The sequence below is a fragment of the Varanus komodoensis genome, unplaced genomic scaffold (assembly GCF_004798865.1).
Source record: "Varanus komodoensis strain SLA01 unplaced genomic scaffold, ASM479886v1 scaffold3, whole genome shotgun sequence".
Classification (NCBI taxonomy): Eukaryota; Metazoa; Chordata; class Lepidosauria; order Squamata; family Varanidae; genus Varanus; species Varanus komodoensis.
This window is the reverse complement of record NW_025335761.1, coordinates 58945156-58969631: the sequence shown is the minus strand read 5'-3', so window position 1 is coordinate 58969631 and position 24476 is coordinate 58945156. Positions and strand designations below refer to the sequence as shown.

The 24476-nt window shown below is 48.7% G+C and overlaps 1 protein-coding gene across 1 annotated transcript in view; it reads left to right on the top strand.

Moving 5' to 3' along the window:
* RHOJ (ras homolog family member J) overlaps window positions 1-23591 on the top strand; it is an 80031-nt gene extending 56440 nt beyond the window's left edge. The window contains exons 2-5 of the mRNA XM_044436245.1: window positions 11971-12029; window positions 14146-14310; window positions 16433-16528; window positions 18521-23591. Of these exons, the coding sequence (XP_044292180.1) occupies window positions 11971-12029; window positions 14146-14310; window positions 16433-16528; window positions 18521-18667 (467 nt within the window). The 3' untranslated portion in view covers window positions 18668-23591. The remainder of the gene's footprint in view (window positions 1-11970; window positions 12030-14145; window positions 14311-16432; window positions 16529-18520) is intronic.
* Window positions 23592-24476: the final 885 nt, after the last annotated feature.

Below are 24476 nucleotides of genomic sequence, written 5' to 3'. Positions count from 1 at the left end.
CTCACTGCATCCATGAGTCCCTCACACACTCACCTCTGCCTGAGAGAGAACCATGAACAGATGTGCGATGCAACTGCCGTTGTTTGTGCCATGGCCAGCTCGTGTGACTCTTCTGTGTTTTTGGATCAAAGTGGCTCGGTATCCAGTCACTCTGTTTCTCCTTCTAACACAGTGCTGCTTCCTCTCACTGGCATCAATTCTGCAGGGTCATAAAATCACAGAATGGGAGAGTTGGAAGGGGCCAGAGGCCATTGGGTCCAACTCCTGCTCACTGCAGGACTCAAAGCATCTCTCTCGGATGGCTGTCCAGCTGCATCTTGCATGCCTCCCATGTGGGGGAGCCCAGCACCTCCCTAGGTCACTGGCTCCATTGTTGTACTGCTGCAACAGTCAGGAAGTTCTTCCTGATGTCCAGTCAGACCCTGGTTTCCCGGGACCTGAGCCCGTTATTCCATGCTCTGCACTCTGGGATGATCAAGAAGAGATAATCGGGCCTCAGGTAGGAAGAGCAGACCAGGTCTGGATCACACGAAGCATCCATCTGGTGGTTGTGAGAAACCAAAAGCAAGGCAGCAGCTTATTCCTTCTTATTCATGTTCCCCAGCAACTGGTGTACGAAGGCAGATTACTATCAAGACCAGTAGCCACTGACAGCCTCTCCTCTGCGAACTTGCCCATTCCCCTATAAAACCATCCAAATGGGTGGCCATCACTACTCCTGTGGAAGTGAGTTCCATAGTTTTGTGATGCACTGTGTGAAGAACGAATTCCTTTTGCCATCCTCAGTCTCCCATCAACCAGCTTCATGAGTCCCAGGATCATGCAAAGGGGAGAGAAATGTCCCCCTCTCCATTTTCCTCACATCATGCCTAATTCTGGACTCTTCTATCCTGTCTCCCTTACTCTCCTTTTTCTAAGCGAAACCTAAGCCTAAACAATCTAACTTTCTTCCTAGGGGAGTTGTTCTAGCCCAGGATTATTTTGGTTGCCCTGTCGCATTGCCCCATCCTTTAGCTAGAGCTACCTGGAATCCAGACAACCTCTTTCTGTGGACAAAGAACTGAGGGGACCAGGCCAAGAGGAAAGGGATTAGTCTTCCTATGGCCTCTTGGGATTTGTCTCAGCCTTGCTGGGGGCAATCCTTTGGATGGCATTTCCAGGGATTGACCCTGCATGGAAAACTTGCACCCCACCACGGAGCTGCCTTGACCTACAAGACCAGCCTGGAGGAAAAAAATGAAAAATGTACTTCCAGAAGCACCATTCTCACACTTTCTTCCCTCCCAGCTGAGTATATTTTGATGAGGAAAAAGGATATAAGCACTTGGAAGGGCTTCACCGCGACTTACCCACAAGCCTCAACCAACGACACAACTCTCATTCTGGGCTGCGGGGCAGCCGCAAACGTGCTCTGAAGATGACGGATTAATATAATAACCGCTTCCCACTTCAGCGCCTCCCATGTAAGCAACTGCCTGCCAGGGTGATGAAGCAGCTCTTAAGACACTGTTTTGCCCAGATGTGGAAATATAAATCCTGCGCTGCCAATCAGCACCGTTCCAAGCATTTAACAAATCAAGGCCCGGCTCCAGGACGGGCGAGGGGTTGTCAAGGGCTGTTGTTCTATTTGTCTTCCGGGCTTCACCTTCCTCCTCAGTGAAAAGCACAGATTTGTTGTACATTGTATTCCTATTACTGGCTTGTCAGCCTCTAGCAGATAAGGTTTAGGAAGCATCTTTCCCCTGGGGACGGGTTGTTCATTAACTGCCTATCACAGAGGTTTGTGCATCTTTATCGGAGCTGGCCCTGACTTAATCAATAGCCTGGATCCGTTACTGTCAACTAGGTTTTCTGGCAGGCCACTTGCAAACAACTGGCAGGGAGGGCCAGCGTAGCCACCCGCCTTCCAGCCATGTTGTGACGTTGCTCTTCCATGGGGATGGGATGAACCCTGTCCCGATCCCATCCCTGCAAGCATTCAGGGGCTTCCTCGTGTGTTTGTCCCAGTCTTCCAAAAAAGAAGCAAGCTCTAAACGGGGATCCATTCCTAGTGAGTGCAATCAACAGGAATGTGGACTCTGCAAGCTGGTTCCCTGGAACCCGACAGAATCCCAATCCTGGATGGACTCCTCACACAGCCCTGCCCTTTGAATAAGAATCCCGATCTTGGGAAGAAGCCCCTCTTGCCCCAACCCCTCAAACTCTAGAAGAAATTATGCCCTTCCTTCAACAGGGTTGTGATGGTGCCTTAGTTGTGGTTTGAAGGGTGGAAACATAATTAAGCAACATAATTTCCAAAATTAATTATGGAAGCATGATTAATCAAAGCTCTTATATTGATTTAATCTCTGATTGAAAATGTTATGCCCCTTCTGTGTGAAATGTTTGTATACTTCCTCAAGGCAAAGTAAACAATTTAATCAATAAAATTTAAACGCAGCCAACTTACCAAATGGCAGCTGAAACCCCTTAAAATAGCAGCAAGGAAACCTCACATATAGGCAACCGAAATGGGTATGCATGCAGTTGAAAAACAGATTGGAAAGACGGGCCTTTATGGCTTGTTATTTGTGACTCAAATGAGCAACTATGGACAACCCAAACTGATACCCGCTGATGGCTGAAATATGTGGCGAAGCTCTGGCCACTAGTCTATGTGGCTAGACAACCGAAGGATTTTTTGGCAACCCAGCTAAGAGGTCAGAAAGCCGTTCCAACCTCATAGCTGGGGATCTGTGCTCAGAAACCCTTCCTCCTCGTGGCAGGTGCAGGAGGAATTTCACCAGCTGCTTCTCCAAGGTTGTAAGAACAACTTTGCAGACGGACTGCTGTGGGCTTTCCAAAGGGCAGGTTGGGGAGAAGGGTTGTGCCCCAGGAGAGGAGACACCCGATGGGTGACTGGCCCGCTTCCCTTCCACTTAGAAGTTCCATGTCTAGGCAGCTGAAAAGGAGGGCCATCTAACACGTTGCAGGGCAGGAGGTGAGCAGGGCTGACCTTCGCCTCCGGGCTCTTCCTGCCCCAGAGCAGATGCCTGCACTCATCCAAGGTCAGAGGGCTCTGGGATCGCACCCAGCATGAAGGATGCTCAGCGAGGATTTTTAAAACTGGGAGTCTGAGCAGCTCTCAGAGCCACCGCTTTTGATGGGAGAGTTACCCATGTGCCTAAACGAAATGGCAGGTACTTACAAATTACTAATTGGAAGGTAAACCAGGAAGCAGGATGAACACCCACCCGTGCAGGGGCTGGCTGGTGCACAGTGACAAATGAGAACCGTCAGGCAAAAAGAATCAAGCGCCTGGTGGGTCTTGTCATGGGGAGATGAACAGACCGAGAAAGTTCAGTCCCCCACACTTTTTAATCCTTGCATGGAGAGAGATCTGTCTGCTTCCCCACCAACTTCAGGCAAGCATCCAGACAGCTTGGTTAGACGGCAGACCTGCTGAGCCGTCAATCTGTCTGCCTTCCTCTGGCTGCTATTGACAATGCTTTAAAGTGAGATGGATGTGGTACACATTTCAGGGCTGCGTATGCTGCAGCGGCCACAAGTTCGCAGTACGTTTTGATCAGCTCACTAGCAAAAAGCTTGGCCGTGTGATGGGTGGGTGGTGGTGCCCTGGGCAAGCCAAGCGCCATTACCTGGCACGGCAGGGCAGGTGCCAAGGCCCTGGGGTTTCCTTTAGGCAAACTTGCAGACAGCTTGACTAGCCAGGAAACCTCCTAACCGCCTAAGCACTGCAAACACATGCCCACCAACTGGCAAGAGGCAGAGGACAACCTTCTGTGGGAAGGCATGCCCAAAACACCTCAGCCAGGACACCCACAGACCTGCAGCTGTATCTGTGCACATGCTGGGGGAGGGATGGGAGGACGCTCCAGAGGGTGCCAGAAATGTACGAGAAAGGAAAAACTGATTTAAAATTAAAACTCAATATACACCCATAACAAAAGATGAATACAAGTCACGTTTGACTTCTGCAATTACAAGAGCTGCTCAAAGTGGTTACCACCAGCATCCAGACACTTCGGATTACGGCGAGCTACTGCTTGCGCAATGTTGACCAAAGTGTCTACTTTTATCGCCACACACGCCATTTTAATTTCTTCCTGAAGTACCGCCAGTGTGGCTGGTTTTCTACGGTACACCACATCCTTCAAGGTCCCCCATAGGTAGAAGTCAACGGGTGTTAAGTCAGGAGAATTTCAAAGATCGCTTCAAAATGGTCTTGTGCTTCTCAAATGACAAAGGTGCTTCCGCCATTTTCTTTGCCGGTCGCATGGCAACGCCAGCATTCATGTGATTACCGCCATCTTTTGAGCGAATGTCATACTACACGTTGCTACCAAATTCAATTCAACTTCAAAAAGCAACACTTGTTTGTTTGTTTATTTATTAGGGTATTTTTATCCCATCCATTACGATTCATCTCTTGATGACTTACAATATAAAATACCGAATAAATACATCAATCAACAACAAAATAACACACAACTGAGGATATTAATAAAACATAATTAAAACATTTAAACTTTAAAATATTGGGTAAATAAAAAGGTCTTGACCTGGCACCAAAAAGCATATAACGTCGGCACCAGGCGAATCTCTCTGGGGAGCACATACATACATGATACATAGATAACATCTCCTAAAATGTATATACGTATGGGGATTGGCTGTAAGAATTTTCTACAACAGGCCAGCAATATAGTAGTTATCTGACTCCCATTGAAGGCAATCGCCTTGCTCGAGGGTGAAGCGTCCAGATCTGTAAGAAGATGGCCCCATGTTCAGTTCCCAGGACCTCCAGTTAAAATTTAGAGGCAGCCAGCTGCTGCCAGTCAGAGCAGACCACACTGAGCCTGATGAGTAAATAGGTCGACTTAAACACAAGGGCTGCTGAATAATTTCACCACCACAGCAAGCTTCCTTCACAGGTGGACAGCTCTGTGCTCCTTGCATCCCAAGAGGGTTTTTAGGGTTCCCTCTTGGCCTCAACCTCCATCTCCAATCATGGATTTGTTGGTGATTTCCCATGCCCAGGTCATTCTTCCCTATTCTAAAAGGCTGAAATGCCACTCCTAAAATTTAATTATTGCCACTAACAAACTGCAGTTAAACAATGCCATTCCAACAAGATGGGGGTACTCGGCTCAACAATGAGGGCCAATAAACTGAAGCTCAATCCAGACAAGACGGAGGTCCTGTTGGTTGGTGGATCGGGCTTCGGAGAGGGTGGATTTGACCTAGTCCTGAATGGGGTTGCACTCCCTCTTAGGGACAAGGTCCGCAGCCTGGGAGTGCTCCTCGACCCAGAGCTTTCACTGGAAGCTCAGGTGACAGCAGTGGCGAGGAGCACTTTCTTTCAGCTTCGGCTGATCCATCGGCTGCGCCCCTACCTGGAGTACAACTGCCTGGTGACAGTGACACACACGTTGGTGACTTCCCGACTTGACTTCTGCAACGCGCTCTACATGGGGCTGCCCTTGAAGACGGTCCGGATACTTCAATTGGTTCAAAACAGAGCTGCCAGGCTGCTGACGGGGACTGGGCGTCATGTTCACATGACTCCAGTCCTCCTTCAGCTTCACTGGCTCCCCATTGAAGTCCGGGCCCAATTCAAGGTGTTGGTGATGACCTATAAAGCCCTTAACGGCTTGGGTCCTGGCTACCTGAACGAGCGCTTACGTCCATATACGCCTGCCCACCCCGTGAGATCTGCGGGAGAGGCCCTTCTCCGGGAACCCTCCGTGAAAGAAATTAGGAGGGTGAGTACTCGGAGGAGGGCTTTCTCTGTGGTGGTGCCCAATCTATGGAATGCGCTCCCCAGAGAGGTCCGCCTGGCGCTGTCGCTATTTGTTTTTCGGTGCCAGGCGAAGACCTTTTTATTTAAGCGTCATTTTAATTGTTAATATTATTTGCTTATTTATCTGGCCAGGGCGACTTCTTTTATATTGTTATTTATTTTATATTGTTAATTTTATATTGTTATTTTTGCATTCTATTGTATTTTATTTTGTGCTGTGAGCCACCCCGAGGCTTCGGCAAGGGGCGGCATAGAAATATTTTAATAAATTAAATAAATAAATAAATAAACAATACTGCAAGAGAGAATGACCTTGGAATTGCAGATCACAAACTGAATGTGGCTGCAAAAAGGGATGCTGTTTTAGGCTGCATTAATAGAAGTATCACTTCCAAATCCCATGAAGCACTAGTTCCCCGTACTCAGCACGGGTTAGGCCTCATCTGTTGTCCCGTGTCCTGGGAGTTGTGGTCCAACACAACGGAGAGCCAGTGTGGTGCGGTGCTTGGCCTGTTGGGCTGGGGCTCAGGAGTTGCAAACACCACTCTGGGTGACTTTGGGCCAGTCCCTCTCAGCCTGGTCTGCCTCACAGGGTTGTTGTTGCGAGGATAAAATGGAGCAATGTGAGCTACCTTGGGTTTCTCACAAGAGGAAAAAAGATGGGCTATAAAGGCAAGATAATCATAACAAGAATAACGAGGGTGCCAAGTTCCGGGAGGCTGCTGCAGCATGTCTGCGGTGCTTGGAACTGGATCGCAATGTATATTCATGGATTGGGTTTATCCTGCCACATTAACCAATAAGGCTGTGTACCGACCAAGACTGCCGGTGTTGCCCTCTCCTTTAGCTCAGTGGGCAAACTGCTGTGAAATTTCAGAGTATCCTTTTCTCTCCCAAGTGTCAACCGTCCACAATTCCCCACACACCTTAATTCTGAAATCTTGCTATGGGACATACAACCGAGCATCTCCATGTCCTCCGCATCTCCCACACGGCTGAGAAGTCCTCCTGCACTCTGCATGCTTTGGAGATCTGCCGAGGATGCAGTCCAGTGCAGGTTTTTAAACAATTGTCTTCAGATGCGACTCTTTGGCTGTGGCTTGTACATTCTCTGCAGTCTTGCCGTAGCAAAACACGCTAAATTACAACTCACTCCTTCTGTTGGGCTTCAATTATTTACTCTAATAAACTGGATAACTACTCTCCTGCAGCAGAAGTTCCTTCCTTCCTTCCTTTCCCTTCCCTCCCATCCTTTTGAGAGCAAAACTCTAGTTATAAAGGAAATAAGGATGCCTATATAGTGAGATCATCTTTGGAGGCTGTTCTCCACACTCACACACCCTGTGAGGTGAGGTAATGAGGGGAAACAGGTTCTTCTTGGTGATGGCACCCTAGTTTTGGTAAGCTCTCCCCAAGAAGCCTTATGTCTATTGCCTTGGTGGTTCATGTTGTCAACCACCAGGACAGCTCCAGCTGTTGAGCGGTATAGAAAATACATATATATAGAAATGCATTTGTGGCATTCCTCTTGTGCTCAGCCTGGTCTTAGAAAGCCAGTTGGACCAAGAGGGGGCCTGCAAACACTTGCAAAATGAAGGCTGTGGGGCCAGCGGCCCTTCTCCATGTCACGTACAGCTGCAGGTGCTGCAGAACAGGGAAGCTGCAGGTGCAACCTTCACGTGAGGTTTGATTCCGGGATTCCCACCCCACAAAATGTTTTCCCCCACAGCCTTCCCCAGAAGGCCAGTGAAGCCCATATGCTCTGTGCTGGAGGCCCCTGAGATCACAGAAAGGGAGGGAAAGATGCTTGGCAGCCCCCCGTTTCTTGTCATGGCCCCCCATCTATGTAATAACCTCCCCACTTGGACCTGGCTGGTGTTGAATCTGTCATCTTTGGCTACCCCCTCCTCTGAGGTTTCTAGGGGCTCACTTGGCAACCCAGGGACCTGTAGGGGCTCTCCAGGTGTTTTGCCAGGTCACTTTTTATTATTCTTTCATATTGTCTGTTTTTATCATCTGTTCTTAGCTGTTTTGAACCTTTTCCCTGTTTTTATGATATTTTTATTGTATTTTTATCACCTGTTTTCATGGACTGTGTAAATGGCCCAGTGGGGTGGTATAGGGAAGGGATAAATAAATCAAGGCTGCTTCCAACACTGTTCTGGAGGGGCTTTCAGCATTCAGGAGCAGCTTGTGTGGGGGGAGAGTTGCAAGGAGCTGGGGGTCCAAGGAAAAGGTGACCTTGCCTCCCCATCTTCCTGCAGCAGAGTAACCAGAGGATGAAACTTCGCCCACAGTGGGCTGCGTCCAAACCATCAAAAAGCAGCATATGCGTTTCTCTAAAAAAACCCAGGCAAACATCTGCATTTGTGGCCTTCATCCCATCTTGAAGTAGTCAGTGCCTTAAATTCCTTATCCATTTTTGTATCAGCCAAGGGGTGGGGTGCTCAGTTCCGGATTTCAGGGGTCCTATTTCAGGATCTCTTCTGTCGGCTCCCAGGGGTACAATACGTGTCTCCTGGCCCTTCTTGCTCTTCCCCAGCCCACCCTCTTCCCCTCCTGCAACAGACACTTTTCAGCAGCTTTGGAGAAGAAGCGGTTCAGTCAGACGGTGACTCATTTAATGGAAACCATCTGCAGAGCTGAGCAGGGTTGATCTTGGCCGGTTACCTGAATGGGAGGCTGCCTAGAGCGCCATTTACACTTCTCGGATCTCCTGAGTGGAAGGGCAGAACCCAAACAAACCCACAAACCTTCCAAGCGGGGAGCTTTCGGTGCATGGACCAAACATCCAGCCAGTTTCAAAAGCCAGGGTTAAGGCTATCTCATGTTGCCCAGAAGGTAGGAGGCACAGGCATGCCTTGTGAGCAGTGATCTAGTTGTGCAGTCTTCCAAATCAGGCTGGCTTATACCTTACCTTCCAATTTATGCATTTTTCTTTGGTTTTCCTAACCTAAACCCAGATGGAGATGCTTTAATGAAGGTTAGCGCACACACACACTACGGTTCCCATTTTATATTGTAAAATGCATTATTTCCCTCAAAGGCCTTCACCAAGGACATGTGATATGTGTCCTTTAATAAGACAACACCATCATCATCATCATCAATAATAATAATAACAACAACAACAATAACTTTAATGTGAATTCCATCAAAACAAAGCCATATAAATGAAAGAATACAACATTCTTACAATGCTGTCAAGGACAGGATATTTTGGAGAGTGTCCATTCACAGTCAGAGACCACTTCATGGGGGGAAGCAGCAAATTAAAATAAAGGACTACAAAAGATGCCTGTGAAATGCATATCTGTAGGTGAATAAGGTGCAGTAACAGCTGTTAATGGTGTTATGCATTAACTGCAAAAAAGGCAGAGCAGGTATTCTAGCTTTGCTCTAACTGACCGCGCCTACGCCAAGATTCTTACCATGACTGAGATGTCTAGATATTCTGAAACAAAGGCCAAAAGGTTAGAAGCAACCATGCAGAATCAAAGACCAGGAAGGAGAATGAATGCTATTTGTGTTCAGTCAGACATAACCCAAACACACTCGGTGGGGAAGTGTCGCTAACCGACTCTGGGGTCTTCTAGATACGCGCTCTCTTCCGGACCCCTGTGAGCTCTGTTGATCTTTTGCTACCCGCTTGGTGAAATTCACTTCTGCCCTGGGGATGGGCTAACAGAAGAGGAGCCATGTGAACAGAAAGCTTGATTTTGAGGGGAGAGTTCACCCAGCAACATGAACACTGTGACCAGCAGGACATCAAGGCAAATTGTCGCTCAGGGATTGTGTGCTGGTGTAAACCAGGTCCAGTGAAACCTGAACCCAGGTCCAGAGTTGTGCTTGTCTCTACTGCTTATCTACTTTGCCTTTCTTATCTCCCAGGGATCACAGGAGGAGAGGGAGTCAACCTCCTCCTGGTTTTGCTGATGCGACTGCTTCTGCCCTGAAAATGCCCCATTTGGATTCAGCCCTGAGAATACTCAGTGGCCAAGGAATGTGGGCTGAGCGTAGGCCAGGGGTGGGAATGGGAAACTGAGGAACGGGAATGAGATGGAGAACCCTGATAGCAGCACTATACGTTGCAGCATTTTGTGCAAGCCTGGGAAGCAACTATGCTGAGAGACCAGTGAACAACCCGACCCAGGGTATTCCTGCCCAGTGTGTCAGTTTCTCAGGTTCAGGGAAAACAGAAAAATGGACCGAAATGAATGGATTTCTATGGAGAGCCGGTGTGGTGTAGTGGTTAAGAACATGGGACTGGGACTCAGGCGATCGGGGTTCTAGTCCCCGCTCAGCCAAGAAGCCAGCTGGGTGACTTTGGGCCAGTCACAGACTCTCAGCCCAGCCTACCTCACAGGGTTGTTGTTGTGGGGATAAGTGTGGAGAATGCCAGTGTGGTGTAGTGGTTAAGAGCATGGGACTGGGACTCAGGCGATTGGGGTTCTAGTCCGCGCTCAGCCATGAAGCCAGCTGGGTGACTTTGGGCCAGTCACAGACTCTCAGCCCAGCCTACCTCACAGGGTTGTTGTTGTGGGGATAAGTGTGGAGAATGCCAGTGTGGTGTAGTGGTTAAGAGCATGGGACTGGGACTCAGACGATTGGGGTTCTAGTCCCCGCTCAGCCAAGAAGCCAGCTGGGTGGCTTTGGGCCAGTCACAGACTCTCAGCCCAGCCTACCTCACAGGGTTGTTGTTGTGGGGATAAGTGTGGAGAATGCCAGTGTGGTGTAGTGGTTAAGAGCATGGGACTGGGACTCAGGCGATCTGGGTTCTAGTCCCCGCTCAGCCATGAAGCCAGCTGGGTGGCTTTGGGCCAGTCACAGACTCTCAGCCCAACCTACCTCACAGGGTTGTTGTTGTGGGGATAAGTTGGAGGAGGAGAATGATGTAAGCTGCCTTGAGCCCCTTGTAGGAAAAAGGCAGGATATAAATCAGAAAATAAAATGAGAGCTATAGATTCTACTGCAGACCAGTTTTTCCTGAAGCTGGTTCCTTCACACTGATTCCTCTAGTTTTACACTTTTGGAGGGGGAAAATTTGAGCAAATGTGGACTTGCACTAATGTGCACTAGCGCTTTAGCACAAGTGTGCATTGGCACTGCGGCACATCAGTTAACGCATGTTAGTGGTAATTTGCATTAAAGGAAGGCATGGTGCACATGAGCACTAATATATATTTTCACTAATGCACAAGAGCTCAAGTAGAACTAAACTCTGGTTTAAAAATTGAAATCTGGTTTAGTTACTTATTTATTATATTATACCCCACCGTTTTTTCTTTTCAAGGAACCCAAGGCAGCTCACATAATTTTCCTTCTCCCCTAGCCTAGCTCCAGTAATCCAGGCTCTGGCAACCTCTCATTTGGATGACTGCAATGCGCCTGTGAAAACAGAGCTGCTGTTTCTGTGAAAATGGTCCAGAAACTTCAATTGATCCAAAACAGGGTAGTGAGATTGCTTGTGGGGACCGGCTCACGACAACTCATTGCCCCAGTCCTCTTCTAGCCGGCTGCACTGGCTGCTGGTTGAAGCCTGGCCCTTGATTCAAAGGGCTGGTTTTAACATTCAAACCCCTAAACAGCTTGGGGCCAGTTATGGCTAACCACCTTCTTTGGTAAGGTCATCTTTAGGGGTCCTTCTCCGGGAGTCCTGTCCAAAGGAACTACGGAGGGTGGCTGCCAGGAGAAGGGCCTTTTCAGCTGTGGCACCAGAGCTAAGGAATTAGCTCCCCACAAAGGCATACTTGGTGCCTATACTGTGTTCTTTTCAGCACCAGGTGAAAGCATTTTTATTCTTCCAGTATTTTAGTAGTTAACTTTCGAACTTTAGTTTTAATATTGCATTTTATCCAGTTCCGCTGCTATACTTCTGTGCTAATCCGTCTGCAATTGCTGTGATTTTATTGTCTTATGCTATTTTCCCCCTCTTTCTTTCTGATGTGTTTTTAACTTTTCTTAATCACCCAGAGAGCCTCGGCTATAGGGCAGAATAAAAATTAAATAAATAGATCCATACAACTCTACACAGAAGAGTTTGGAGCAAAAGGGATGCTGAACAATTCAGACTCCCAAGCCTGGTTCCGAGTGGCTCTTCTAATCTCCTTATTTGTTTCTTCCCTTCTCTCATCTCAAAATCTGTAACTTCTGCCTTTCTTTGACAGTGACGGTGACAGTCGGAGGCAGGCAGCATCTGCTTGGGCTGTATGACACGGCAGGGCAGGTAATCTGCATCCCGTCTTTTCTTCCATTTTCTGTGCCGTAGTTTTGCTGAGATGAAAAATGCAGGCATTATATCAGCTTGTGGGAGTGAAAATTATGAGCTTTTCACTTCCATAGCATTTTGCACAGATCACCATGTAGAAAGAATTCGTAGAATCTTCCCTTAGCAATTGGGTGAATGATTGTATTAAGGGTGAACGCACATGCCCACACACACACACACACACACACCCCTGCACTGAACTCCTGTGCACAGTTGCAGAGTCTCCTGGGCATGAAATTCTATGCATTAGCCAGTCTTTTGTCATTCAGGGTAAAATCTTATACATGCTTAGATGAGGAAAAGTCCCAACTCCCAAAAGTTCCAGGACTTTTCCCCATCCAAACATGCATCAGGTTGAGCCCTAAAACGATTTGTGCATGTTCATCTCACACCCCATTTTTCCAACTTGTTTCAAACATTCCGATGTCCAGCATTTCACTGTTTAAAATGGCAAAGCCTTGAATATTTGAAGCAGACACGGCTAGCCAGCCAAAAGGGCCTGGCTTGGATTGTCTACATGCCTCTAGTACCATCTTGTGGTTTTGCTAAGAGATCTGTTTGGCAAAGATGGTAGCTACACCCAGCTGCAAGCTGCTCTAATTCACCCCACAAGGAGCACACATTGGACTTTTCCACCCCACAGGCCTCTGAGCATCAAGTAACCAACATCTAGATGGACTTCAGGAGAGTGACCCGTTGCCATTAACAATACCCAGTGCTTTTTTTGTAAGAAAAAAGGTGCCGGAACTCATGAAATTATTTACCTTTCGCACATAGTCAATCACTGTACACACGCACACACAACAGTTGTGTAACAAAACATAATGGTCGCCACCCACAGTAAGCTCTGCGCGCGACCACACGACCAATCACAAGCCGAGCAGCGCCATCGCAAGCAGTGCGGACGAAGTGCGCATGCATCAGACTCGACACACAAGCAGCGCGCATGCACCGTTTTAATGATTTTGCTGCTGACCTACTACACTCAACAGGGTGATCCAAATCCGCATGGACCAAACATCACATTTTCAAAAGTTACTTTTAAAACTTGGAAAATCTGTTGAAAAAAGGTGCCGGAACTCCGTTGCGGTGCATTCTATGACAAAAAAAGCACTGACGATAGCAGCCAAATACCCAGTGTGTCTCTCTCTCCGTCACATTGATTCTACTTGCTTGTATTTTTGACAATACTAAATTCTTAGGTTGGCCACTGACACGGAACTAAACGATGTATCAGGAAAACAAACAAAAGAGGATAAAAAGCACCACTCCTTTGCACAGTTGCATATGCTCGTTAATCAGTTCAGGAGCAAATTTTAAATTAATAACTATAACTAAAAAGCATTCTATGTCTCCCCGTAGCAGGCAGAAATGTTGGCCAGGTGAGTTCTGGGTACTGTTACCTGCAGTTTTAAGGTCCTCCTTCTCCCTTTTTATGGGACTTTATGTTTCAACCAGCTGGGCCTGCACAGGTCATCCAACAGAGGACCCCTTCAAATGGAGGACTGTCCCTGTGATGTGGGACACCTTTTCCTGTCTGCACAGCAGAGGCAACCCCCCAACAGGGTGGGCTTGGGCTAGGGACACGGAAGGATGCTCTTTGATGTTGCAGGACACGAGGCTGCCATTTTTGAGAGAAGTTCTGCACTGAGCACCGCACTGCATCTGTCCGAGGACTGCGGCCCTGCTCAGTGAGCTCGCCGACGGCACGATGCAGCACGACGTGTGGGAGGCAGCGAACTGGGCTGGCCCCGTTCCTGACACCCCCATGCTCAAAATCTCCCCTCAGTTCTTTGCACTGGTAGGAGGGCCAACGTGGGAGGCGATGCTGCAGCAGGACCAGCGCACGCGCAAGTCGCCCCTTCACATCTTGGGCGGAACTCCTTCGGGGAGTTGCTGTCTGTCCACGATGCAGGGGGAGGCTTGGTGGGAAGGTGCGCAGCGTCTCTTCGGAAGGCCTGCGCTGCAGGAGCCAAGCACAGCGGAGCAACCCGGAGGTGGCAAGTCTGGAAGGCCACCAGCCATTCCCTTGCCGCTTCCATGCCGTCATTGATCTCCTTCTGCTCTCCGCCAGGAGGACTACAATCAGCTGCGGCCGCTCTCCTACCCCAACACGGACGTCTTCTTGATCTGTTTCTCTGTGGTCAACCCGGCCTCGTACCACAACGTCCAGGAGGAATGGGTGCCCGAGCTGAAAGTGTGCATGCCTCACGTGCCGTACGTCCTGATCGGCACTCAGGTAAGCGAAGGATGAAGGGCAGGGGAAAGCTGCACCGGGATGGCGGAGGAGCCTCCGAAAGACGGGCCCTGGGCAAGCCCTGCCCTTTCCAGTTGCTCTCTGAGCGTCGCAGCCACCGTGTGGGCACTGTATTGCAATTTGGCAGTGGCCCACGGCACCCAGCCTCCAGAACTCACCCCAGGGAGGTTCCTCAGTGCCATCCTTGTCTCTTTCAGCACCGTGTCTGGCAAGGCCTTTCAGACGCATTCGATAGCTGCGCTAGAACTAGTGAAACCCGTAGCAGAAGGTTGCTGGACCCGGAGTGGCTCCTCCTGCCTCAGCCAGACCCTCCCCCAGGCCCTTACGGGCAGGGTCCTCACTGAGCCAGACTCTGAGGAGAACGGCTGCCATCGGTGATGCTTCAGTGAGTCGTGAGGTCTACTGCACAGAGCAATCTGCAGCCAGTAGCGAGGTCTGATAGCCCAGATCCCCCCTGCCGCCATACACGGCTAAGGCAGAAAGAACCTCACTGACGTCCAAAGCCCTGCAAGGTGTCCCCACAGTCCTACGAGCAACCTTGAAGAAGGGCTTTCTGGGACATTCAGAACATTAAGGGGATCCTGGTCCAACTGTGCTCATAAATGCTGTTGATTTTCATGGCTTCTCTTCTTTTTATGGTCCCTTTATTATTACAATTACTTCCTGTTTTTTTTTCTTTTGCAAGGAACCCAAGCTGGCCTACATAAACCAATTGCTGCTCTCCATTATATCCTCACAACAACCCTGCTAGGTAGATTAGGCTGGGAAGTAGGACAGGCCCAAAGCCCCCCAGAGCACTTCATGCTGAATGGGAACCAAACTCCAGATCTCCTGAGTTCCAATCTAACATTCCAGCTACTACACTATATTCTACTTTCAGTATGACTAAATGTGAATTTTTAAATTTTATTTTATTTTAGTTATTTCTATACCCCCAATTAGACTTTCTGGGCAAAATCAAAATAAATAACATATAATATCCAGAAACAAAACACTAACAATTAAAATCTAACATAACTCATACACAAGAATAAAATAGCAGCAATCAGCACAAGAATAAACTCACAATTGGCACTCATACTGGTTCAGGGTTACAGCAGTAATACAACATATACTTTAAAAGATTAAAATAGTTAACAAATAAAACATTGGGTAAAGAAAAAGGTTTTTTGCCAAGCACTGAAAAGAAGAGAGGGTGAGTGTCAGGCGCATCTCCTTGGGGAGCTGATGGCAACGTCAAGGTGCTACCTCTGTAAAGGCCCAACCCTCGCAGTCAGCCTATTTTTCTCCTTTAAAGGTGCCTCTTTGAGAAGGACCACAGGCAAAGATTTCAGGGTCTGGGGAGGAGTATATAAGAAGAGGTGTTCCTTTAGATAACCTGGCCTATAAGCCAGCCCTGTAAGTCAGAAATGCGCAGCCTATGGGCTCCATGTGGCCTCCAAGACACGTACTTGGTTTCAAGGCTGGTGCAAGATCTCCCCCCACCTGAGACAGGTTGCATCTCCCCTCACCTGAAAGGGAATCCGAAAGGTAAGCAAGAAGTTAACCAGGTCACCCTGAATTGATGCTGCAGCCAGTTTGTCTGGGTTTGCCCTCACATTAGCTTTCTTTCATTTCTGTCTTTCTGTGATACCAAAGTTGGGTACCAGCATCCAGATTTCCACAGAACTCAAGCAGAAATAATGATTTCACATTGGGTTTTAGCCTCAAATACTCCAGGGCCTTCTTTGTTTTTCAGACCCTATAGATGAGACAGACAGACAGAGGGAGGATGGGGGAAGATGAAGGAAGGGTTGCCACAAATGTGGACAATTTATTTATTGCTGTAAAATTTGTCCTGCTCCTCAGCCAAGCACGCTCCCAACTGGACTTACATAGAATCAGTAAAATGAAACAGTTTCTCCTCACGTTTTCGCAGTCTAAAGAGGCATGACATGCGAGGAAAAAAATGGGGAGGGAAGAGAAAAAATGAAGCCTTTCAGGAACATGAATGAAATGGCCCCGTTTCCCCTCTCCTCCTTCATTCCCCAGTACCTCTGAAAGTGGAAGCAGTAGCAGCGGAGGGAGGAGACCCCTTTTGTTCTATGTGCTTGTTTCTTTCTAGATTGATCTTCGCGATGATCCCAAAACACTGACTCGGTTGCTTTACATGAAGGAGAAGCCCCTGACTTATGAACACGGCCTCAAACTAGCAAAAGAGGTAGAATTTTCCTGACTTAGTTTCCTGAGGATGGCAGGTATCTCACCAGAACGGCAACTCTGCATGAAAAGAGTTTGCTATTTCTTGTTCATCCGTCAGTGGCTTTCTTTATGCCGGGGTGAGTACTTTCCGGGGGTCGGTGGGCTGCATTGCCACCTCCTCTGAAAAACTGGGGAACACCGTCTTCACATAGCTGTGGAATTTGCTGCAATGGAGGTGGTGATGGCCAGCAAACTAGATGGCTTTAAAAGGGGATTGGACAGATGGATGATGGAGGAGGCTATAGATGGCTACTAGCCTTGCTGGCCATGGGCTCCCTCCTTCCCCAGAGGCGGCCTGCCTGCACATGCCAGCTGCTGAGGAGCCTGGCCAGGAGGAGGCCTTGCACCCATCCTGCTGGAGGGAGCCTGTGGGCAGCTGCCTTGCCACGGTGTGTATGGAAAGCTGGAGCAGATGGGCCTTGCGTCCGGTCCAGCATGGCTTGTCTTGTTTTCCTAACTGCCCCCAATTTTGCCTCTGCTGTGGCAGCCCCAAAAACTGTTTCTTCTACTGCACCGTTCCAGCAGCTGCAGCAGGAAGGTCACAAAAGGGCCAAAGGAGACCCTACTCCAGCGTAGAGGCAGATGATGTTTCTCCCAGCCCTGCTGGAGATTTTCTTTCCTGCCTGAGTTAAGCAGACGCTTGAGAGCACAGTCCTGCTAAACATGCGTGCAGTCGTGCTGTTAATCATGCTGTGTTTGTTACTGCCCACATTCCTGTTAGGTTATCTTTAGGTTTTTATTTTCTGGAGTAATCAAGGTGAAAATTCAAAAGCAAACAGACAGTGAAGGGTCAAAAAGTAGTACAAGAGGTGCAGAAAATGTTGCCATACAACTGCGAGATGTGCAAGGGGTTAATTCTCCTGCCTCTGGAAATGGAGTGGTACATTAAGGAAGTAAGTTCTTTTCAAAGGCAGAGCAGTCCTCTTCAAAGAAGGATACATGGTCACCCTAGCTTTGTATCTTCCTTTTAAGCTAGGCCCACTTGCAATAATATCACAGGAACATCTGCATATATACCTGTTTCAACAGCCGTGCAATAACATCTGGAACATGGAGGTTTCCTAGACATGTAGACACATTTGCTTCTGTGCATATATTGCTTCTATTCCTTGCACATTTGATGCACAAAAGATGGACCTTAACACTGAGAGCTTGCACAGAAATCTGAACAGGGAATGAAGAAAGATCTGTCGGGATGTTCCTGCCAGAACTGGCGATATCAGGCTAGTGGAAAACAGAACTTGCGCAATGTAAAGTTGCAAGTGGAAAGCGACACTTGCGCAATGCTGTTGACTATGAGAAGCTAAGGCAAGATCGGTAGCGTTAGCATAAGCGCAGCCATTGGGTCTTTCTCTCAGTTCTGTGATTTGCGTTCTGGAAGCAAATGATCTAAGGGCTTGTTCAGCCTAGAACAGGCTTTCCCCGTCTGCTACACTTCCAGCTGTGCTGGAGTGCCGTGCTGGTTGGAACGGTTGAGCAGTTGGAGCCCAACAATTCTGGAAAGCCCCAGGTTGAGGAAACGTCATCTTGAGCAGGAGGCCAAGCGCATGGGGCTCCATCCCCAGCCACCCATCCATGCCCATAGCACCCCAGACCTTCCCGCTCAGTCTGGGAAAGTTCAGAGTGGAGCAGTTGGGGCTGTCACCCACTGGGACATTGGGATGTCCACGTGACCCCATGCCCCCAACATGAGCTAGACGTCCCTACTTAGGGAGACCGGGTCTGCCAATGACTATTAGGCGTGAGACCTGTTTGGAGCCTCCAGGTGCAGGGGCAGTGTACCACTCAATCACTTGTGCAGAGAAACCATAACGGGAGAAGGCTGTTGCCTCCATAGCAACCTTCCTGGAGGCATCTGGTGGCCCGCAAGATGCTGGGCTACACGGACCACTGGAAAGCTCCTTATCTGCTGAGCATCTTCGCTCAGGCCTGTTTTCTTCTCTCGTTCCAGATCGGAGCCCAGTGCTACCTCGAGTGCTCTGCTCTGACTCAGAAAGGCCTGAAGGCCGTCTTCGACGAGGCGATTCTCACCATCTTCAACCCCAAGACCAAGAAGAAGCCCTGTGCCCGGTGCTGTGGCTGCTGTGCCGTCGTATGATCCCGGTGGAACTGTGCTGGCGTCTGGCCAAAGCGTTCCACCCACCGGCACAGAGGGACATGACCAGGGAGAGGCCATTTCGTTGACAAGCTCCTCCACGTGCGCGACTCCTCGAAGCGACATCCTCGCGGCCTTCTCATGTTTTCCGCTCTTTTTCTAACCACTGCAGAGCTGTGCGCGCGGCCATCCAGACTCTTCTTGGGACTATTTTCCCTGAGCTGACCAACTTATGAAGCACAGCAGCCAAGGGAGTTCCTCCTGGTGTAAGGAACCATGAAGGATGAGAAGGAAAACCAAAGTATCCAAAGATCCTGCAGCAGAGTCCAAAGAAGCTGGATCCACGATTTCTGGCCTGCAACAGGGAATGGCCCATCAACCCCAGCATGACTATGCAACAAACATAAAAACAACCAAAAAACACAATCAACTTTTTAGGAGTTGATTACGTCAACTTAGATGAAAAGTAGGGATTCTCTCTTCATGGCTGTTCCCCATTTTCCATGTCAAAAATTGGCACGGAATCAAAGACATCTATACTGAATTTTTCTTTGTTTTATATATAGAAACAGAGCGAGTCAGAAGGGGTCTCCTGGGCCATCTAGTCTGACCCCCGGCAAAATGATTCAGTGCAGGCTCAAGAGAAGCCAGCAGAATGTAGTGGCCTCTCACGGTTGAGCATGTTGGGATACTTTTCTTAGCAAAATCTGAAGCCACTGAATTTTTTATCTGTCGCCTTTGTTTGGAATGAGCAATGGGCAAGATGCAGAGGAAGCCGGACAGATGCATTGCAGCCTAGTGTCCGTGTTCATTCGTAACCTTCAGGTGCCGTTGCCTGCAGAAAATCACCAAGCTGCTCTTCTGGCAATGCGCCACTTGCAAAGAGGGCACAGGATTTTTCAAGATGGAAATCAGGGGAAAGGGGAGCACACGCAAACACACACGCCAGGAAAAGCCGTTGCTCAAATCAGCAAGGAGCCGTCTCAGCACGAGCTGCAGAAGGACAGAAGGGGTGGCAGGATAAACTCCAGCTATTTTTGTGGGAGAAGCTTGTACAAGGTGCCTTCTGCACCCCCCTTTCTCAGAGTAGACCCCTTCCCCTTTCTCATCACTGTTGCTGCTGCCTGTGCACCAGCCGTGTCCCCTGGGGCCCGACTCACATCACCACCCAGATGGAGAGGTGAGTTGAGTCTCCTGGGAGGCGCGTGTTGATGGAGCCACCTGCTCAGCAGGTTTGGAGGCAGGTGGCGGGCCTCCTTCTGAGTGTGGGCACCTGCAAATGCCCAAGAGGATGCTGTGTATACAGGGTCCAGGTCTTTGCCCACCCAACCCCCTATTGCCAACACGGGCTGGCAGCATCGGCTCAACAGGGTTTCACACAGGCATTTTTCCAGTCCTGTCCAAAGATGCCAGGGACTGAACTGGAGGCCTTCTACATACAATGCGTGGGTGTTCCAGGTAAAGGACTAGTATAATCCCATGTTACACGCACCACCAGCAGCTACTGGCAGTATTTGAAAAGGTGACTGCACAGGTGCAAAAGCAGGGCATCAGGTTGAAATGCATCTCCTAGGAAGCAGACTTGCTCAGACCTTGAGCTCATCCAACCCAGTATTGTCAACACAGGTTGGCAGCAATAGCCAGAGTTGTAGACCTTCCTCCTGTCTAAAGAGGCATAGCATTGCATAAGAAAGATGAACTAAGCTCATAACAACTTCAAAATATATTTAAAGCTAAACATGTTGGCCTCCTCATTCACTGTGATGTGTAACGAATTCCAAGAATTGCTTCTGGAGCACTGGGAGAGGAAAATTCCTAAGGAAGAAAAAAAAGGAGGTGGTACCCATTCCACATCATAGCAACCCAAGAGGGCAAAAGTCAAAAGGGTTGGCTCTGAGTATCTCTTGAAATTGTGCTGTTGTTGGTTTTTCTATCCAATATATCATGCACATTCTTAGACTGAGTGAGTGCAGGTTGTTTGCCCGGAATGATAGCTATTACATGCTAGATATTAAAGTTTTTGTGGGGAATATGGGCCACGGCAGTCTTCACAGAGCCTATGTGAGCTGCGACATCTCTCCCGTGGACATGGGCCGGCCACCCACACCGAAGCCTGCAGTAGCCAGGAGCCTGGGCTATGAATAAGACAGGCCAGGGCCCAGCATTCACCTTGGCTTCAGTGAACTCGCTGGATGCAGCCTTAGGCTAGCCAACCTGTCTTTTCCATGCCAGGCGGTGATTCTAGCCAGGTGGGTGTCCAGCCTGAGCAGGGGGCAGTGGTGCTAAACCCGAGTTCAGGCTCCGGCAGTGGAAGCAAGAGAGGGTCCAAGCCAAGTGCAGGTTTCATTTCAGGAAGGCAAAATCCAAGCAAGGTGGAAGTCAAGTACGGTTAAGATGAAGACATGGGGAGCAGAGGTCGGGCTCTAGAGAGGAAAAGTCAGAAGAATACAGAGGGCAGGGCCTGCTAAAGCCAAGTCCAAGCAAAGTGGAGCTCAGGTTCCAGTAATGCAGAGGTCAAAGGCCAGGCTCGCCCAGCAAAGTCCATGGAGGTGGAAGTCAGGTTCAGCTAAGGCCAAGTCAAGCAAGTAGCACTGAAACAGGTCCCCGTGAAGCTCAGCCTGGAGAATCCGCAAGTTCCAGTGTTCCTTCAGCACAAGCAAACCCAGACCAAGCCCAGGGCAGAACTGCAGCTCCAGGGAGTGAAATCTCTTGACCGGCTCCAGTAGCCAGTGGCTGTGTTGGCCCCAGAGAGGCTCTGTTTCTTCTGGATCTTCTGGTCTGGCATCCTCCTCCTGCAGCATCTCAACCTTCTCAGGTCAGAGACTTGCTGGCAAACTGAGGCCCTTTTGCTCCAGAGCTCCTGAGGCAGAGAGGAAGTTGGAGGCTAGTTCTGGGAAAGTATCTCTCCTCTGAATGCAACGGTGGAGAATCAGAGACTGGAGTCCTGGCACTGCCTAGGCCTCAGATCCCCTCTGCAGTACAGGGAAAATAGTGACCTGCCTTGTACAGGTGTCACATGGCTCAGCATGCTAGCTAGGGGTGATGCCTGGGGGCACCTGGAGAAAGAGTGCTCCATGGCATGTGTAGACAGCACCAAACTAGGCAGACCAGTGAGGCAATCAATAGAAGGCCGTTTGCGAAGTTCCTAACAATGGATGAACGGCACAAATGCACAGCAGATGTGCAACAAACACACGTACCTGAAGTTGTTGCAAAATTCTGCAGGGTGGAAGGCAGGTTGCAGTATCTACTTTAGGGCTGTTGTGAGCATAAGATGGAAAGGAGGGAGGTGACAGGCAGCAGCTTGGAGGAACGGCAGGGATACCAATTTTACAAGTAAATAAGATGCCTAGTAAACAGACATGCTTGGAAATGCAGCTGGGCAAAATCCTTTTGTAAGATTGCACTTTAAAAGCCATGCAAATGTGAACCATTCGAGGGGAGAACCTGGAGGAATCGGGTCGTACTTGAACTGTAAGACCAGCCTTCAGTGACTGGTCCCCACTTTACGTGATCGTTCAACATTATTCAGTTTAAAGGTAAACTGGAAGCCACTGACCACACTCTCATCGCTCTTTCCACTTCCTTTTCCTCTGGAGAACCTGGCGTAACATCCTTGGCTGACCTTCTTGAAATTTTCTTTCTTGCGGATTGCACTCTCTTTAGGCAGATACAAATCTTCACATTAGCTACTAGGAAATCTTTAGGAATCTTTAGGAAAGATTTATGGGCTCATAATTTCTTGCAGAGTAGGTTTTGTCTGGACACACCAGAGACAAAAGACAGCTGCAGTCTTTAAACAGGACTTTAAAGGCACAATCCAATAACACGTGTTGGACTGGGAAAACAGTTCTGATTCCCAGCATGTCCCAGTGAGCTTGGACTCCACTGTTACTTAATATGACCATCCACTCAAAAGCTGTATTCTTGTTACCCCTAAAAACAGGCAAAGGAAGTTGACAAAGGTTGAAACAAAAACCAGCAATCCAAGCCTCTATGTACCTTTGAGAGCACAATCCAACATACGCTGCGATGGGAGAAGAGGATTCTTCCAGTTTTTTTGATGTTTTTCCCTTCCATATTGTGGTTTTGAACTCACAACCCGCTGAGCTGATGTTAGCAGTTAGGTGAGATTTGACAACATTTGGAGGGGGAAAGGACGGTAGGTTTTCAAATTGTGAATGCAGGAGAAAATGCAACGGACACGTTTGCCCATTCTTAGAGACAAGGGTCCCTTTGACCACAGAACCCCACTTCTGCAAAACTCTGCAGCCCGTCAACGGTCGAATAGCAAGCTCTGTTTGCAACACCCTTTCCATGAAGTTCCTCACTGCCCTTATTTCCCACACAACTGGGTACAGGGTGGTTGCCCTCACTGTTTCTAAAGAGCCATTTATTAAAAAAAAATAAGGGCTGCAGATGCTCCCAAAACTGGAAATGCCTCTTCTGAGTTGGTGGCCGCAGTGACACATTTGTGCATAATAGGAATGTGGAGGATGCTGTTTGCTCCGCATTGACAAGTGACCCAAACTAATATGCAGGTCCAAACACCTTTGTGCTTGAAGGACCTCCTGCTGCTGCACTAGCCTGCCCAGGCTCCGAGGTCTTCGGCGGAGGATCTTCGCCTGGCTTGCCACCAAGGCGGTTAGAATGAAGAGTTCATGAGAGAGGGCAGTGGCCCCTGAACATCTGGAAGGCGCTTCCATCGGGGTCTGCCAGGGCATTATCGGCAGCCCTTCAGGAAAGCTCTGAAACCCACCTGGCTTTGCTGGCCTGTTTTCAACCTTTTCTTTTAAATGTCTTTTATTTATAGTCATTTTAATGGAATTTTATTCTCATGTGGTTTCATGTTGTATACCACCTTGGAAAATGTCCACCTTTAAAGACACTTTAACACTGTTTTTAGATAAATAAATACTACTTTCAGATTATGCGCTTCTTTGACTGGTGTGATGCAGTTGTCGGCTCCAAAAGTGTATGCAAAAATGGGCGTAGGAATATTACATACAGAAATACATTTTTAGAGACAGATGCAACTCATATGGGCATGCTAAGGACAGATACATACACACATGGGTGTAATTGGGGAAATACATTAAAAATTAAAATTTGTGTAAGTTTTGGGGTGGGGGGAGGCAGAAATAATGTGGGCATCCAATGAAACACCATGAGCAGAATAATACAGAAAGACTTGCCACTCAAACCCAGCAGTGAAGGAGTGGCTGGCAAGGTTCTTTGGAGCAGCCCGCTGGCCCACTGGCGGCGTTCACACACAAAACTGATCCACGCTGCACAGTTGCCACGTGGCACGGTTTCCTACCTGGATGAGGCTGTCAGGTGATCACGTGGTTTCCACAGGTGTGTGGTTGCCACCTTCTTGCCTCACTCCTCCTGCTGGCAGCATGTCTCCCATCAGCCGCTGCAGCTGGACTTCTACCCCAGGGTGTACGACCCCTGCCCACATCGCATATAGAGACTGGGTGGCTAGAGTGGCTCCTACAATGGCGACTCTTTCCACTGGACACTATGGTAGCCATGGAGAAACTATGTTGCTTCATTCAGATGACTGCATAACCCATGGTGAAGCACAGAAGCCACGCAACAGACCATTGTGTCTCCCTGTGGTTCCTCAGAAACCAAATGTCCCATGCAGCAAGTCCATGCCCGGGCTCAGACAACACAGCAGAGAAGCAACCCTGTAGTGGAAACCACCATGGCTTGTTGTTACGTGTGAACCTAGCCAATGTCTTGCTCTTAGGAAGGATCCCCCAGGTCTGGCTTTCTAGAGAGCTGCTGCTGCTGCTTTCTCCAT